The 18,837-nt window shown below is 37.6% G+C and overlaps 1 protein-coding gene and 1 long non-coding RNA gene across 2 annotated transcripts in view; one reads left to right on the forward strand and one right to left on the reverse strand.

Moving 5' to 3' along the window:
* LOC135443663 (uncharacterized) overlaps positions 1-18,837 on the forward strand; it is a 42,462-nt gene that overhangs the window by 21,438 nt on the left and 2,187 nt on the right. The gene's annotated exons all lie outside the window — the stretch shown is intronic.
* ARMC3 (armadillo repeat containing 3) overlaps positions 1-18,837 on the reverse strand; it is a 62,574-nt gene that overhangs the window by 9,815 nt on the left and 33,922 nt on the right. The window contains exons 12-16 of the mRNA XM_064704124.1: positions 9,497-9,746; positions 8,218-8,354; positions 4,611-4,779; positions 3,654-3,754; positions 791-853 (exon numbers count right to left, since the gene is read on the reverse strand). Coding sequence (XP_064560194.1) covers positions 791-853; positions 3,654-3,754; positions 4,611-4,779; positions 8,218-8,354; positions 9,497-9,746 — 720 coding nt within the window. The remainder of the gene's footprint in view (positions 1-790; positions 854-3,653; positions 3,755-4,610; positions 4,780-8,217; positions 8,355-9,496; positions 9,747-18,837) is intronic.

Genomic DNA, 18,837 nt, shown 5'->3' on the forward strand with positions numbered 1-18,837 from the left:
CCTGAATAGCTCAAGTAAAACACCCTGTTCATTGCACCTCATCGTTAGTGATCAGCTACAACAAACCACGAAGAGACTGCTAAACCCCAAATATCTTGTGGTCAGCTCTCTGCAGGTGTGAGGGACAGACTCAAATCCTCTTTCTGTAAAAGAAGGAAATTAATTTTCCACTACAAGAATAGTGGTTCTGATCTACTTGGTACAAAGAGACAGACTGCAGCACTGTACCTGGTGTATTGTATGGATCAGGACAAGTGCTGCAAGAGTGAAGCATTTTTAGGCTACTTGCCTAAACATCAGGACAGCTCTGAGCACACCCTTCTCAGCTTTTAGTCATCTGTCAACTGTACTGGAAGAGATTTAATCTAAAAATAAGGAAGCATGTAGGAACATTTGGAAATATGGAAGTGTAGGAACATTTCATGGGTTTAGGCTCTAAACTGAGAAGGAACTTCTACTGTAATTTCTCTGTGTCTTGGTTGTTAAGTTGTAAAATAACAGCATTTCTCTGCTTCCAAGGGATAATGAAGAAAAAAAAAAGAGCAAATAAGCGTGAGCTGTTCAAATACAGCATGGGAAGAGAGGAAGAATAATCACTAAGATAGACAAAGGAATATTACTGCAAAAAGGAGATGAAAGAATGACAGAAAGACTCCCAAAATATATTTAACATTGTGTTTAGGTATTTGTAGTCCATTCAGAAACTATCTGTCACTGTTTTCTCAGACTTCTATTTCTAGTGTTACAGCAATAACACAGCATTGACAACTAGCAAATGTGAGAGCCATACCTTGGTTTTTCTTTGCTGCTTCTTCCTGAAACAGACGGTGATACTTCCTGTACTTCTACAACACTGAAACAGAAGAAGATATTTTTGCATTTGTTTGCAAAGTTAATATTTGCATGTGAAGCTAAGAAAATGGAGTTTGGACTTTAAAGGACAATACATATATTCATAGGTGGTATATAAGTGAAAGAAATAACGTAACTACTAATAAACCAGACATTAATTCAGGGATCAAAAATAAAGTATGGAATCACAGAATGACAGAATATGCTGAGTTGGAAGGGACCCATCAAGATCATCATATCCAACTCCTGGTTCTGCACAGAACCATCCCCAGGAGTCATGCCATGTGCCTGAGAGCATTGTCCAAATTCTTCTTGAACTTTGTAAGGCTTGGTGCTGTGACCAGTTCCCTGGGCAGCTGTTCCAGTTCTCAATCACCCTCTGAGGGAAGAACCTTTTCCTAATATCCAACCTAAACCTCCCCAGACACAACCTCAGGCCATTTCCTCAGTTTCTGTCACTGGTCACCACAAAGAAGAGATCAGTGCCTGACCCTCTTCTTCCCCTCATGAGGAAGTTGTAGATTGCCATGAGGTCTCCCCTCAGTCTCCTCCAATCTGAACAGACCTCAGTCACTTCTCACATGGCTTCCCCTCAAGGCACTGCCTGTTGCCATTTAATATATTTGAAAACAGTCTTTTTCTTGCTCCCCCCAGTTCTGGCTGGCTTCAACTTCAAACTTTGGCCACATGAATTTTCTCCTGACAGTGGCCAGCAGAGGCCCTTCCCATGTCACCTGACCTTGCTTCCACTGGGCATACACCTTTCTTTTTTTCCTTATTTTTAAGAGAAGAATCCTGTTCAACCAAGATGGCCTTCTGCCTTATATGATTGACTTCCGACATTTGGGAATTGCCTGCTCCTGTGCCCTTAGGAGGTGATGTTTAAAAAGTGACCAGCACTGATAGACTGCAGCACCTGCAAAAGCTTTTTCCCAAGGGATCTTACTCACTAACTCCCTGAGTAGTCTGTAGTCTGCCCTCCTCAGGGCCAGAGTTGAGGTTTTTGCATTTTTCCTTCTGTTAACAGAGACTTTAAACTTGATCTCTTCCTGGTCACTGTGGCCAAAATGGCTTCCAATCTCCACTTGCTCACAAGATCAACTCTGTTGACAAGGAGTAGATCAAGGAGGGCATCTTTCCAAGCCTGTTCCATAAAGTTGTCATTCAGGTTTTTAGGAATCTTCTGGCCTGGGTTGTACCAGCTGTGTGATGTTCCCAGTTAATTTCTGGCAAGTTGAATTCTCCCATAAGGACAAGGGCAGTTGACTTGGAAGAGTCCCTTAATTCCTCAAAGAATAATTCATCATTGTCCTGTGCAGGAGGTCTGCAGTGGACTCCCACAATGGCATCTGCATTATTTGTTTGTCCCTTGATTCTTACCCAGAGGCTCTCAGCTGTGCCATTGGCAGCTCTGAGCTCCATACATTCTGCCCCTTCTATTCCATAGAGTGCCACCCCTGCAGCTCTCCTGCCCTGCCTGTCCCTCCTGAAGAGCCTGGAACCATCCAACAGGGCACTCCAGGCACAGGATCCGTCCCACCAGGTTTCACTTCTGCCAGAGATGTCAAATCTCTGGGACTGGGCCAAAGCCTGGATTCCCTTGTTTGTCCCTCTTGCTGGGTGCTTTAGTGTGGACACATTTCAGGTGTGGTGCATTGTACCAACACCTCCTGAGGCAGATTGAGGGATCCTGTTGGTGTTCCTTTCCTCATGTACTGACACCCCATCCCATCACTCATCACTGGCCAGCCTGGCTTTATCCCTTTCCCCTTTGCAGGCTGGTTTAAAGCTCTGCCAATGAGCCCTACCAGTTCCTGTGCTAGAATTCTTTCTTACTTCTGAGAATGCCCAATGATGAACACAAAAATAACTGGGGAGTAAGGCTGCTGTCAATGTGCAAAAGCAAGAAGTTGTCTCAAAGTCAAAGAATGAAGACCTGATAGTTAGAGACAGCTTGAGGGATCAACAAAGAGCATGGAAGTCTAATTTGTCACAGATATTCCCAGACATCTTTATGGTGTCATATACAAGCTTAAAAGGGAAGCTAATGATACTGTAACCCAAATATGTGATGTGTTGGCAGAGAAGAAGTTTTTGGACTTGCAAAATGTTGGTAGAGTGATCTTTGATCTGTGAGACTGTTTACAGGAAATGGCTCCCAGTTAAACAAGCCCAATACCAATTTCCTGCATTCAAATCTAAAAAGATTTGTTAGGCTGGCTTCAACTTAAACAGAGAAGAAATGGACACAGGTTCTTTATCAAGCCTGAGAGCTTAATGCTTGGCTTTGTCCCACCCCTTGGAATGATGTGCTTAAAATTCCATGCATTTGTCTGTACAAGAGGACCATCAAATCATAGCTTTCAGTCGAATGTTGACATTTAGCTCAGATGACATAATTATTATAGCAGATGACAAGCTTTGTTATAACTAATAAAACACTGGGTGTCCCATCATCAGGAATCAAAGAGAGTTAAATGAATGAGTCTTCAAGGCTAAGATAAATAAAGCAACTCAACTGAATGAGCTATTTTCTGAATTCTTATTTTATAAAATACGAATGTTTTGACTCCTAGGACATAAAAGCACTGTGCTGGGAATAAAGTAGATGTTGCTATTTATATATGTGTGTGTGTGGATAGATGGATAGATAGATAGATAGATAGATAGATAGATAGATAGATAGATAGACAGACAGATAGATAGATAGATAGATGGAATGAAGTTTGTACTGGAAACAGTGAAAACCATTAAAAAAATGAGCTATTACAGCAAATACTAACAGATCTAATATGACTCACCTTTCTTGGGGTTTAGCATTAATGAAGATTATTGCCCGACGGTCAGTGAGCTCTTGCTTGCTTAGTTCTTCCAAAGACAAAAATTTCCCTCCATGTTTTACCTACAAGAAAATTAGCATAAAAAACAAGGTTTTCTGCTAAGTTAAAGATGCAGAGAGAAAAATCTATTTAAAAGATACCTCAACAGTAATTTAAAATTCCTAATCCTAAACCAAAGACTGTGTTAGAACTTATAAAGCTATTCAAAATATCTGAAATTATTTTCCCCTCAATTTGAATTTTCTTAATAATTTTTTCTTAGAAAAGATTGTAGCTATTGGTTTGAAGCATTCCAAACTGTTCCAGAATAAGGAAATGTTCCTGCCTCTGAAGGCTTCACAACATAGGATGGAGTTTTCAAAAGCAACCAAGTGCTTTAGGAGCAGATATTTCACTGATTGTCAGTAAGACTGGTATTTCTAATTTTTCTGAGTATTTGGAAAAGTCCTTCTCAGATTTAAATTGAGCACAGTACTAATAAGTGATAGTGGAGTCAGACTTTATACACAAACACTTCTTTTGTAAGAGAAGGGGTCATGCCCGAGGTGAAAATATGAACTCTTTCCTTCCTTATGTAAAAATTAACAAACAAAATGTCCATAGGTCATACAATGTCAAGCTAGCATTTAGTATAGTGCAGAGAGAGAGACCAGAAGAACTAAAGTTTGAGAAAGGATCAGGAAGGGTCTGAACAGCTCAGATAGGATTGGGAAGATCACAACTAGGGAATACCATGAAGATGATTTCATCCATTAAGAAAGATAATCAAAAGAGATCTGTATAACAGCCGTGAAATTTCAGGACAAGAAAATGAAGTATTTTCTGTAGCCAGAATTTGGCTTTGCTACAATACTCTTTCTAAATTAAGAGGAAACTGTTACTCTTTCTAAATAGAGTAATTTGTTTAGAATAGCTTACCTGACCACAATCATAGAATCCATTAGTAATGATATTACTTGGTGATAAATATCCCATCCGGCTGTACTTTTGGGAAAGATTATTATCAAGTAGTGTTTCCAGAGCAGCTTCACTGAACTTATTTTTACGCTTTGAAGACAGATTAATTTCTTCTAGGATGTCTAAAGCACTGATAAATTAAATACAAAGGCCAATTAATAATGAAATACTAATTAAATGTTATTATACAGCTCAGAGTTAGTTTTCAGCATTACCAAGGCCAAGATAGATTCACTTCCAAGTGCTGGTCCTGTGCCCTCTGGGCCAGCAAGGAGTGGCTGTGCTGCTCAGAATTCCTTCTCTAGGGAAGGAAAACTGCTCAAAAGCAAAAGCATTGCTCAAAAGCAAATCCTTTAGGTAGTTAAATGCTACCTAAAGAAATGCAGACAGGATGCCACAACCTTTTATCTAGAAGGATGTTATAGAGCACTACAGAGAGCTTGGGAGAAAAAACATGTAAAAGGAATAATAATCAGAGCTGACCATATGATACAGTCCAGGGAACCTCTCTCCCTCCCTCTCTCTTTTCAGCTGCAAGGCAATTTGCAGATTCAGTTGTGCATTATGCAATGTGTGAATCCTTCTGGTCTAGCACTGTTACAGTGTTTGGGGGAGCACAGCTGGCAGATATTAGCTAAACATGAACAAGCATGGAAACACAAGGACACAAGAAGTTGTATCAACACCACCAGAATGGCAGGATTTTTGCAGTATAGACATAGAAACAAATAGCAACATGGGGACATGGGAGGACAGGAATTAATTTCCTGAGCTTTTTCTGGTGCTGAGGTCCACAAACTGACAACTTTTTGACCTGAAAAACTTATGAAAACATCACCAAAAAAATAACAGAAACCGAATCAGAAAAACATTGCATTCTGCAGTTCTAAGACTGTTCAGGAATGAAAAAAAAAAAAACTAGGAAAAAAGGATTATATATTCTTGTGTGTGTAAAAGCACATATTCAAATATCTGTGTGTGACTACGCACACATGCAGATATTTTTCATGTCCCAAGGAATCAGTTTTATATATACATATATATATATATATATATTTCTGTGAACTAGATGTCCTCAGTCTACAATGTAGACTTCTGAAGGGATGAATTTGGATGAATTCCAGAGAACAAGTTTTTCAGGCAAGGCAAATGACATCTTTTTCTTACAGAAGAGAGAAGTGGGAGAAGATAGTGGAAAAGAAGTTCAAGCTGTGTATCTACAGCATCTCACAGATAATCAGCAAGTAACACAGGGAACAATTTTAAAGGGGAAAATGAATAAAGGCAGGCAGGTAAAATGTGTACAGCAAGGTCTAAATCAAAGGACATTACAGGCACAATTACCCTTATATGGAACAAAGATAAGCCAAAGCAAAAGACAAATAAAATGGCTACACCAAAAATTCCATGAAGAGTTGAAAAGCAAAAAAAAAAAAAAAAAAAAAAGCAAAAAAAAAAAAAAGCCAGGAATCAAACAGAAATGGAAACTCAAACAGAAATGGAAACACTGACACTTTCAACAAAATAGAAAAAGTAAGGGACAAACCTGAAAGATGAGACACAACTATTCAGGGACTGAAGCAAAAATGAATGTTTCACATGCTCCAAGTAAGAGATGAAAATGTACATCTATTACTCAATGTGGGAAGAAAACTCATAACAGATGGCACAGAAAGACTGAAGAGTCTGATACCTTTTTTGCTTCAGTTTTCATAGAAAGGTTTCAAGCAGATGCCTGGCAGTAATATTAACAAGGAGGTAGAAACAATAGTCTTAGGATGTTGAGGATAAGTTTGAGGAGACAGGGTTAGCAGTCCCTGAGGACACTTACCTCATACAATTTATTAATTTGCAAAAGCAACATTGGAACTATTTATACTTGTATAGGAAAATTCTAGGCTAGATGGCTAGAGAGTGGAGAAGGGCAAAGATACTATCTAGTTTTGCAAAAAACAATGAACAAGGAAATTATAATAGAGATCATTCAGCCAAATTTCAGTGTCTGAAGAACACCATAACAAATTATTAAACCATCAGCAGGCAAGCAACAAGAGATGAGAAATAGCCATTACATATTTGTCAAGAATCAACCATGAAAAGTCAATCTGATCCTTGCTGCAATAGGGTAATTGACTCAACATCTAGGCAGAAGAAGTAGTTGTGAGATATGAGCTGAATTTGAGATACGTTTTGACTTTTATAAGTCTTTTCACTTATTCCTACTTGGATACTCATGAGCAGGTCAGGGAAATATGATCGACATGAAAATAACATGAAGTAGTGCTTGACTAGCTGAAAAACTATGCTTAATGTATTATTATCAATAATATGCTATCAAACTTGAAGGACACTTAAATTGGAGTCCTGCTTGGATACTGTCAAAAAAAAAAAGGATTAAATAAGAACAGTGCCATATGCAGGACAGAGAAAATAATTATTGAGCTTTATTTGATGGTGGCATGACCTCACCTGAAGTATCTCATCCAGGCTGGGAGATGGTACTTCAAAATGGCATAAAAAATTAGAGAAACTCAGAGATGTGTGATGAAATGATACAAACAAAACTTGTATAACATTTTTACTTTGTCATGAAAAAGAAACAAGGGGGTTTGAGAATGAGAAAATTAAGTGAGTTAAACTCAAATTGCTATTAAAAGTGGTTATTCAATCTCACTGAAAGCACGACAACATGATTTGTTTAAAGGGATATTTGGAACTGAGAAACCCCTTTTAAGTGTAAGATATTCTAGCACTGGAACAGGTTACCTCAGAATGTTGTCAAACTCCAGCAGGATCAGTATTTACCCAAATTTACCCAAGCCAAAATACGGCAGTGTACCTTATTCAGTCTTACACTAGGATAGATGGATAATATCACCTTTGAGGGCCCCTCCTGATCTGAATTTCTGAGAGTCTCTGAAATTCCCTCATAGATGGATTTACAGTATCTGTGCAGCCACCAGAGAAGTGCCCAGCAGAGGGAGCAGGGCAATTACAAATATTTTAATTTAACAGTAACTAAAAGAGTCGCCTTGACTGAGGAGTCCCGAGTCATAATTCTTATAACCTAAACCAGCCTTTCTAATTCAGATATTAATATATGGACCTGGGAGTTCCTAAGAAAGAATAAAACAGAGCCACTTTTCCATGACACTTCAGCACACCTGCAGTTAACCAGAGCTTTTAAATCAAATCTAGTCTGTGTGTAGTAAGTACAATTTACTGTACATTAAACTTAGTCTGAAACCTTTATTTCACTTTCAAATGTATGGGGTACTGTAGTCCCTAATATTGACTGATATAAGTTATCTTCAATATAAAGCCTATTTCAGTCACTGAAACAATAAATGTTTTATAATTCTAGACAGTTCTATCAACAGGCTTATATTTTGTCAGAAGATCCTGTTCCTTAAAATCAATACCATTTCATCTGTAACATCTGTGATGCAAAAGTAGTTTCAGCTTATCAGAAAGATTTGTTATTCAGCTACAAATATGCAAAGATTCACTTAAATTGAGTTCTCTCATCAAAAATTTTCTTTTGACTTTTGATATTATTTCTACTCACCCTAGCCTGCACAGTTCAAAAGCAGTTACTTCATCACTTCCACAGACCATAACAGCCCAACAGGCATTTCTTCTGACTTCTTCATAATTGGAATGCAGCAATTCAACGAGTGGTCCCAGCCCGCCGACATTTCTTAACTATTAAAAAGGTGAAAACATTGCCACTTACACATTTCATCTATTCCAGCAAGAACAGCTTGTGAAATTCACCTCCCAAAACATTCAAGCTTTGTAGAAAAGCCACACTGAAAAAAGGTAATTTATGGGGATTCTGTGCTTCTGTGAAGTCTGCATAGGCTGGAGCTTTAAAGTGGTACAAGGCAGTCATCCCTTCTGGCTCTGCCCTGCTCTTCAGTTATTAGGCTGCTGTGTGGAACCCAAAGAGACTATGCAACCCAAGACTGCCACAGAGACTTACACAGCTTTTTCTGTGCTCTGGTGCCTCCTAGCAACTAATTTCCATCACAATACATTTGAATTTGTATTGTATGTATGACAATCTTATTAACATCCTATTCTCTTGTGTGCTACAGTATCTTTCCTATACATGCTGGAGGAAATATTGCTCATTTGGATTTTTGAAGAGAAAGACATTTTAAGGACACTGAAAGAGGTAGATTAATTATCTATGCCCCTTATTCATGTCCTAATTAATAGCCTTGACCCATGAGAAAACCCTAGCTTATGATTTATGAATGCACATAGCATCATTCTTATTTATGAGAAGAAAATACTATGACCAATTCATAAACAGAAAAGAGTTCAACTTGCTAGATGTCACTGATCAAAGGATTAATTATATTTTGAGTTTTGTCTGAAATACATTTACTCCATGCACATCCAGTATCTCATTAATCAAGGTCAGACATTGCCGTTCAGGCCTTGAAAATGGGCAACAGAACACTGAGGGAGAGTAAAGAGGACTGAACTTCCCATCTTCAAAGTTGAGCCGACAGTTGCGGCTGAAAGAAACCTTGATGTTTAATGCTCCTAAATATACAGATCAAGATACAGCCCTAGTTAAATTTCATTGAAGCCACTGAAAAGCTGCAAAGCATTAATTTGGTGCAAGCAAACACAGTCATGAAAATTCAAGTTAAAGAAAACCCTTTCCAAAATCTCCTAAAAAACGGAGCTATATTTAGCAGAACAAGTATCACAAAAATAAGTAACTACATAGAAAACTCAGGACTTTTAGGTCAGACACAACAGATTCTTGGTCAATATAACTCCCACCTCAGATCTAGAAACATCATCAGTAAACACAACCTCAGTTTTACCTCAGCTCGTGCACCAGCATCACAAGCAAAGGCAGCCACGGCAGAGGCTGCTTTGCTCTGCACTTGGCTGTTGGTTGAGCGCAGTGGCCCCACAAGGGCACTCATGATGCCCTGGCTCTGGATACTGGCACGGATGGGCTCTTGCAGGGCCAGATTGGTGAGCACTGCAATGGCATTGGAAATGGCTCCATCCCTCTGGGCATTCAAGGTTTTAATTAATGGCGCAATTCCTTCAGCCTTAGCTACAACACTAGCAAAATGAAAAACAGGAAAAAATATTTGTTATTTTAGGACCATTTTTTCTTGTCAGTATGCTGTTCTTATCAACTAAAGTAGTATTACAATTCCAGGCTTACATATATACATATGTAGGCATCTGTACATGTAAATGGCTGTTTGTGTGATTTCTATGTGACTCACAGTGACAAGTTCAAGAGACAGAACCACAGACAGACCAAGTCACAAACTTTTGGATTGTAACTTACAAGGACATGGATTTTTTCTGAGGTATTGAACAAGTCAATTAAATCCTGCATCTTTTCAAAGGTGCAGAATTTCTGTATCTTTAGTTCCAGGCAAATGCTTCTTGCTACAGCCTCTTACCACCTCTCCCCATAATCATTCTAGCACTACTAATGAGGATTATAGCGAACAGGGTATCCAGATCATCTAGTCAATCAACAGCAGATCCAGTTTACATATTCCCTCTGTTACCACATGATATTGCATCCATGGCTGAAGGGTGTGCCCCTCAGCAGTGCTGGAACAAATGCTCCTGTGGACAAGTCCCAAGATGGATGTGCAAAATAATCTATTATTTTATTGTTATTTCAATATATGTTAATATTATTTCAAATAATATTGGGGAAGATGGTTGGGATTTTTTTCTAAGGAGAACCTCATAGATGTAGGTTAGAGAACAGTCAAGGGAAAAAAATAGTTGAAGAAGCATTATTAATGAAATAGCAACTTAGAGCAGGAGACAGCAGAAGGTGTAAGGTGATGTACTATTAGAGGATATATAATTTTACTTAAGGCTAATCTGTTTGTTAAACAAAAGTTGCCAATATTGTTAGCAATGTGAAAGCAGAGATGGCAAGTTGAATTTTCACTGCAACTGCTTTTTATACCCTCTACATGTTGTCTACATCAAAACCATAAAAAATCTTCAAAAAAAGTTTACACTTCTTATAAGTTCTGCTGAATTTCTGTGAACACAGTAATAAAAGACATCTCTATGTGAAAATCCTTTACTGTAACAGTACCTTACCAAAATTTGATTAATATTTGGATAACTTTCACCGTCACAAAATAAACCAAGATTAGAAGTATCACATATAAAAGAAACCAATATACTACCAAAGACTGTTGGCATTGATAACAAACAAAAAAAAACATGAGGAAAGCTGACAGTCAAACTTTTATGCAAACAGGACAGAAAGTAGAATACATGCCAATCTGTGAAACTATTGATAATTACTAAAATAATCCCAATACATGGGCAAGATGATGCAGGTCTTACTGTGAACTCATCTTAGTGCAAGTATCTCCACATGGTCAGAGAGGGGGATACAGATGCTCCTGAGCATACCTGGGATCAACGAGCAGAGCCTAATGGGGTTTGTTACTCTCATCTCTGCCTCAGGTGCAAGGCAGTGGCAGCTCACAAGCTGTGCTGGAGCATGGATCTAACAATATCTGGCAGGCAGACAACAGTTAACTTGTTCAGAAAACCAGGGAAAAGCAGCAATCCAGGGACTGAAGGTGCAGCTTTAAGATACGGGGTCAGTTTGGTGTTTTCTAATTAACCCTCCTGGAACACCAGTAGCTTTAATGCAAGCACTTTGGTCTCTATTCAGAAGTAATTCCCATGTTTTCAGATGTCCCACACTGCATCCCTCTATCTTCCTTCAAGTAGCTGGATTTCCCTTTGTGTCCTCTTTCCCCTTTCCTACTTGACCAGAACAAGAAGAGCTGAAAATGTTTTATTTGTTGGGTGGCTTTTTTTCCCTGTAGTTGTTTTGGGTTTTTTACTTAGGTAAGGCCACTATACTTGTTTAGTTAATACTATCTTATCTTGCCCATGAAAATGTTATCCAAATTTTCAGCTTCAGGACTGTTGTAGCTCTATCCAGGCTGCTGTATGTGAAGAAATTCCGGACGTGCTGATTGCACATGTAAGAGTGAGCTGTACACCACATGTATCACAGGCTTGCTGGAAAACATCCCTTTAACAGCACGTGTAACAATGGCATGAGGACCTGCTGGCACAGCTTGGGTGAGACACACCATACACACAGAGCTGCATACAGTGAGCTGGGTGTCCATGAGCTATCAGATTTACTGCATCATGCAATGCATACACACACACTTTACCCAGGAAGGAAAAAAAAACACAAAAAAAAACCCAACCAAAATCAATCTGTTTCTTCTTTACAATGGATACACAGAAATTCCAGGATTTATGGGACAGATTCACTAGTCATAAAATGGAGCACTGCATCTCACAGGTGTAGTATATCCAATATTTCTGCAGTAAGTACAGGACTTACTATTCCTACAGTACACCCAAGAATACACATATTCTCCCACAGGATCTCCTAGTAAACATACAGTCCCTAACAGACTGGCTACAGAATGATACACAGCACTGAATGACATAGCTCACATCATAAGCAGATTTATTATAATTTCCATAAAACCAGCAAGTACACAGGCACTTAGCAAAAGAGCAAGGTGACGGCTCCTCATAAGCTCAGAGCTGACCTCAGCAAGGTACAGAGCACAGCCAATTTTCTCAAGTGCCACTCAGCTTCAAAAAGGTTGAGAACCACTGATTTAGAAGATCATACATATTTATTTCTATCCTACATTCTACTTCTGCGCAGACTTGTTTTGAATCTCAGTTTCATGCACACAGTTTAGTCAAGCAGCACATCTGAGCACAAGGCAAAAAGAATTTGTTTGAAGTGACAATGGCTGGTAACAAGAGTTGAAGGTAACCAATACCTTTGAGAGTAAGTTTTTAAGAGGGCATGAACATCTGAGGCTAGGCTGTGTCCTGCTAACAGAGATGCACACAGAAAAAGAAGGAATGAGGAATCCATAGTTCAATTCACTCCTACTCCACAGGCCTCTGGAGAACACAGAAATAGCACTGTCATCCTGGCCCACAGAACCTGACCTCAGAAGGGAGCTGAGAGAATGAGCATGGCCAAGTTTAAGGTGCTGAAATACCACAACACTTAACTGTGGAGGTCCTTGCTCCCCTTTTATCTTGGGCAGAGACATGCACTGTGTAATTTTTTTATTATGAGCCCACGAAAGTCAGAGAATGTTTTTACCAGCTCTGTTTTCAGTTACTGCAGATGAGCACTAGACTCTCCCTGCCTCCAGAGCACTCTACTTCAGACACATCCTACTGAGACTGTGCAATTTATCAGTGCTTCCACTACAGAACTATATCTTCAAGGAAGAAGTGAGCCTTGGTTTAGCTGAAAAGAAGATGATACTTTTTGATGTGGAAAAGGAGTAAATGAAATAAATTCACAAGTTTTTTTCTCCATGTTTTGTATACATTCAAAGAACATACTTTCCAAAACAAGAAGAAAAGACATTAGGAAAAAGGAAAGAAGATAACAACAAGAGAAGAAAAAAAAAAAGGATGGTGCATCTGCCACATCATCTTTTTTTTCCTCAAAAGTGAAAGCTACCTATTTGAACTACAAACTGGAAGAAAAAAATACAGGAGAGGTGTAGGAATTTCAGAGTTTAATTAAAGTTAAAATAAATTAAATGCTATTAATTATAAGCACATATTATGATCCTTAGAATGCCTAACCTAACAGGGTTAGGCATTTACTTTAATCAAAGTATACACAGTTCAGGTACCCAAAGGAGCCTAAGTATGCTCTTTAGTGAAATAGTAAAATTCTGATTACAACTGGATTCAAATTACTGTATTCAAGAATAGCTAAGATATTTTTTCAGCTGTCATTTGGAACACAAATATTAAAAGGTGATATCATAAATGTTTAATTCATTCATTTTAAATATGCACTGCAATGCTAAGACATTTTCTTGAAAATTCTCTAAAAGCACAAGACTCAAAGAATAAATGCTGAGAGACTGAGGATAAACAAACATTTTCTTTACTGATTTTACTGCAAAAATAAATTAAAAGTTGACAACAAAATCTTTACCAAAAACTTCACAATACAAACTTTTTTTTAACAGACATTTTTAGAGATGTGTATGAATGTCACTGAAGTGAGTATTTTGTTGCTTTAGTTGTCTGGGGTGTGATATGAAAGCTCAGATATTGGGAGTGTGTTGTGAAAACAATCAGCACTAAAAATTTGATGAAAATCCTGTGGGTTTTTATACTTCCTTTTACTTTTAGTACTATAAGCACTCTGCAGCAAGAAACACCTCTTTGTTGGTATCACAGGACCATAAAAGCTCTGGTCAGTGACCAAACCTTCTAGCCATGGCAAGAAAAATAACAGATTATTTACTTAGAGCATCAGGAATGGTCCAGCTAGCTTTTTTTCCTGAAAAGAAAGTCTAGCCTAAGGGAGAAAGCAGCTAAGAGTGCTCAAAGAGCTGCCAGAAAACACTGAGATTGCCCCTGAAACCCCCAAGCTAAACAACCTCTGGGGGAGGGGACAGAGAGGAGAAGAGCTGTACAGCTTGACACCACTGTTTACTCAGGATTGTACTAAATTTACACTAGTGAGACTGACACTTCATAAAAATGGTAAAGTATGTTTGGTTTTGTTTCTTCTACCATGACTGAACATAAACTGGTTTGTAATCAATTATATTTTTATTCACTTCTATGCTGTTTACTCCCCCACTCCTGACTGAGGATTTAACACAATTTCTGCTCAGAAAAAATCAAATTTTTCCTCCTCACTGGACTTCATTTTTTTCAAATGTGTTTGCAACTGCATGTTTAATTTCTGTGCAAAATTACTGTGATTGTGTGTGAGGTGCTTAGCTAGCCATTTATGCCTGTGCATAGCTCATTTTCATACATAATTGCATGTAAATTATGCATAAGAATTATGCATCTAATTACACACATTTTTTAAAATCAACTCTATCTGTGTTAAATCATATGACTTCTTTTTCACACAAGACATTTTTGATCCAGCTCTCTAATGCAATTTCTGTCTGAGAAAGAATATCACAACCAGAAGTTTGAAAAAGCATCAAGAAATAGCTTCCTTTTTTATTCCTGAGATGTATTCATATTCTTCATTAGCCTTGTTATGCCATCAGAATAATCACATCCAATAAATGTCTTCTGCACTTATCAAAAATTTCACTTTGTGATTTAATTATTTTCAAAAGCAATTGACTGTTGTAAATAGTCACTCGTATTTTATTTAAAGACTGATATTACTTCCGTTTTCTTCACTAGACAAGGGAGATTAATGTCAGAATGTTTATTCTGAGTAAGGGAATCTAGCACAAGAGACTCTGATCTACAATCTGGGGGCCGTTTGTGCTCCAATAAAAATATTGATGATATCAACCAACCATATTAATTTTTCATTTCAGGAACTGAAGCCTCTTTTCCTATTTTCTAATGACAAGTATCTTGTTAAAACTGTAACAGAACCAAAACTCAATAAACCTCATAGTCTGGATGCAATAAAAGCTTAAACAGTCTGGGTTAGTAGAGACTAATACCTGACTCTCATTTAGCAATTCACAGAGATCTAATGTCTATCATTGAACTCATCTGACAAAGTTACACAAATCTCAGTTCTAAAACTGTAGTATACCTAATTTAAAATATTACAGGAGCATTGGTAATGAACTAATTACCAGTGATGCCTGAGACTTCTAGCTATAACAATATTTGCAACCTTTGTAAAGAATTTCTGATATTTTCACTATTATGTGAAAGGCTTAAAATTCAACAACAGAAGCCCTTTTTGCTCCTGAAAGATCCTGTGGTTCTTCTTTGGAAGCACCAGCTGAGGAAGGATAAAAGAGCTGTGTCAAGTCAGTCTCTACACACAGTACTTTGGATTGTGAACTTGAGCTTTCACTTCTGGATAACTCTTTTCTGGACAACTGTGAACATATCTCAAATGGCAGCTCTCTGTTTTGCCTTGCTACAAGCTCAAGCTCTTACGATGATTTAGGGTGCAGAAATTTATGTTTTTAGCTTTCTCTCTTTAAATTACATCTCTAAGAAAATACATATATATGACTATGTTATGATAAAATTCCTAAAGTTGCATGTCAAAATGTTGAAGTTACTTGTGAAACCCTATTTTTACCAGATGACAGTCCAAGTGGCCAACATGTTGTAGTCAGTGCAAAGGTTAAATTTACAGCAGGGCAGAATTAAGTTTGCATGGTTAGTCATAACCCTGAAATTTCCTTACAGAAAAATTTCCTTACTTTAAATAAACAACTTCACACTATACTTAAGTGAAAATATACACTTAAATAATTTAATTTAGAAATCTACTACAAAGAAAATGTGTACGCAAAAGCACCAATACATTTGTCTGAAATATTTACTTTTATGTAGAATAACCCTTGCCACTTTTAATTCATAAAAAGCATAAATTATCTCAATGCATATCACTGAATGACATTGCAAGGATGTACACTCAAGATTAATCATGGTACGTGTGCCACTACACAAAAAAAAGTTTTCTCTCCCAGGCTAAGGAGTCTCCATCCAAAAAGAAAAAGTTTTCACCTGATCCCACAGAAATCCATCACAGGAAGTTACAGGTGACAACAAACATGCTCTAAGTGAAATTCCAGCTGTCCACAGTTAAGATAAACAGTGATCATGCTGTAAGGCTTTGAAAGTAGGGTTGTACAAACAGGCCAAAACATTCTGCAGTATCTACAAGGAGTAAAATTTCTATGCAGTTATCATCATCCCAGATCAGAAGTGTTCTGTGTTCTGTTTGAAACTTATTTTGGATCTACTTAGGTTTCCATGCACTTTAGGATGTGGTGACATGAGATCTGTGTTAGATAGAGATAAATGTTCTATATTGATCTTTGTCTTGAATATAACCCCAAAGTTAAAAAACAACAACCAAAAAAAAACCCATCCTGGAGAATGCATAACAATTTTTTTCTTTTTTTGGTGAAGATCTGCTGGGAAGAAAACAGTTACAGTGCCTGAGCCTAGAGAAGGACTTTCCCATGCAGCCACACCTTCCCAATCTAAGAGAAAAACACAACAGCTGGCTGTATGAAAGGTTTTTGACTGCCAGCAGGGCACAGCCCCATGTCTGTGGTTGTGTATCAGACATCTGATGTGATGTTAAAGTCTTAATGGGAGCCCATTTCTGAGTGACATCCCAGGCACAGGACTTAGCTCTTCTGCCAAGGGAGAAATTTGTCATAAAACATTTTGCAGTTTTCAATGGAAGTCAAGATGGAACTTGCAGGGAAAAGCTTGTGAGCTCTTAGGTAGTGGGTCGTGACTTTGTTGGCTTTTGGTTTTTTGGTTTGTTTCTTTTAAAATACAGTTCCTCCCATAATATGTATATAAAGTAAGAGAAAGGAAAAAGAAGAACCTGTTGGTGGCCTGAAATAACGGTATTTTACAGAGTGTAGACATGGATGCTAACGTAAAAAAGTAACAACACAACCCAAAAAACACAAAAACATCCCTTTATCTTGCAGCACATTAGCTCAAAAATATAATTCTGTCACTAGGGGTCAGTATTAAAACATATTACTGCTACACAATACAGTCAGCATTCTATTGTTGATTTCCTCCTTCAGAAAAATGAACTTATGTCATAAAGAACTAAAACCACAAAAAAAGGACAAAATCTACAGTGGATCATCATCTTTTTATGTTATTAAATTGGTGTTCCTCTTCTCATAAACTAACACACATATTCATGCAAATGTATTAAATAATATCAACACTTTAATATTTATGTGAATTAAGGTTCTATTTACAGTCTTGAAAGAGAAAAGCTATTAGTAAGTTTCCCATTTTCTAATAGAGAAGATTACTACCTAGAGATATTACTACCTAATGGTATTAATCCCTATTCCTTAATTACAACAATATTTGAAATGTAAAAAAACCTGGATGTTCTTCAATTTTTTTCCTTGACAGCCATATTCATCTTATAAACAATAAAAAAATCCATTGTGTACTGAAAATCTCAGTTGAAAAAGGTGAGACACTCTCACTACATGTGAAACAGATTGAGGATGTATTTTGAGAAATTAGATCAGTGTATGAATTTTAGTTTGGAATAAAAGATTTAACACCCACTAAAGTCAAGGGAACAACTCACTTTCTCCTCACTGGGCACTGTCCATAACCAATGAGTTCCCAACCTCTGCTCCTATCCGAAACTGCTCTCAAATCTTGACAATCTTGGTACATTTCAGAAAGCATACATTCAGATGCTGCACCAATGCCTGGAACTGCCTATATGGATATAATCTTTGCAAATTCAAATAGGTTCTCTGATTCCTGTGAACTTAAGAATTAGAAAATTAAATAACATCAAGCTTGCTGACTTTGGAAATTTTGGGATGATACTGCCCTATTTTGAATCCAGATATAAAACAGAATTTTGTCACCTGACACTTACTATAAATACCAGGAGAAATATTCTGCCATAAGTCTGTCATGTACCAGAACTTTCTGCAGTCCTTGGTACAGATGAAGAAAAAACACTCTTTTCCTTCTTCTCCCATACCAAATTCTAACTGAATGCTATGAATTTTGAGGTTAAAATAAGCAATTGAGGACAAATATTATTGAGGCTTAAAATTAGTTTTCATGTCCAGCATGAAGTTCTAATTTTCAGAGCATATGTTTTCCTTTAGTGGCAAATCCATTAGGTGCCCAGAATTCAGACATTGCCAGATTTATGAAGGCAGCTATTAGAAATGGCATTTGTGCTACGACAATACTGAAGGAAAGAGCTGGTCAAATTCATGTCTGACTAACTGGTATACACGAGAGCTGACTTCTATGTGCTACTTCTCATATCGTACTTATATTTCACATGATTATCTAATCCTAAATACATGAAAAGCGAAAATAATTGATTATACTTCAAATGAGAAAAAATAGGCAGAGGCTGAGGTAAGCCATTTGTTCCAGGATTAGATGTGTGGCACAGAATCACTTATTTTCCTGCCCAACAGATGACGCTGCTGTTTCTTTGTTCGTGTGCAATTGTTCCACTCGTGCATCACATCCGTTACTGGAGTGACTGCACCCACACTGCCCGGTGCCTGGACACAGCAAACCCACAGAGCTTCAGGATTCTTTAAATGGCATTCTGCTGCCCAAATAACTGCTTTCAGTAAAG

The sequence above is a fragment of the Zonotrichia leucophrys genome, chromosome 2 (genome assembly GCF_028769735.1).
Source record: "Zonotrichia leucophrys gambelii isolate GWCS_2022_RI chromosome 2, RI_Zleu_2.0, whole genome shotgun sequence".
In the NCBI taxonomy this organism is placed as follows: domain Eukaryota; kingdom Metazoa; phylum Chordata; class Aves; order Passeriformes; family Passerellidae; genus Zonotrichia; species Zonotrichia leucophrys.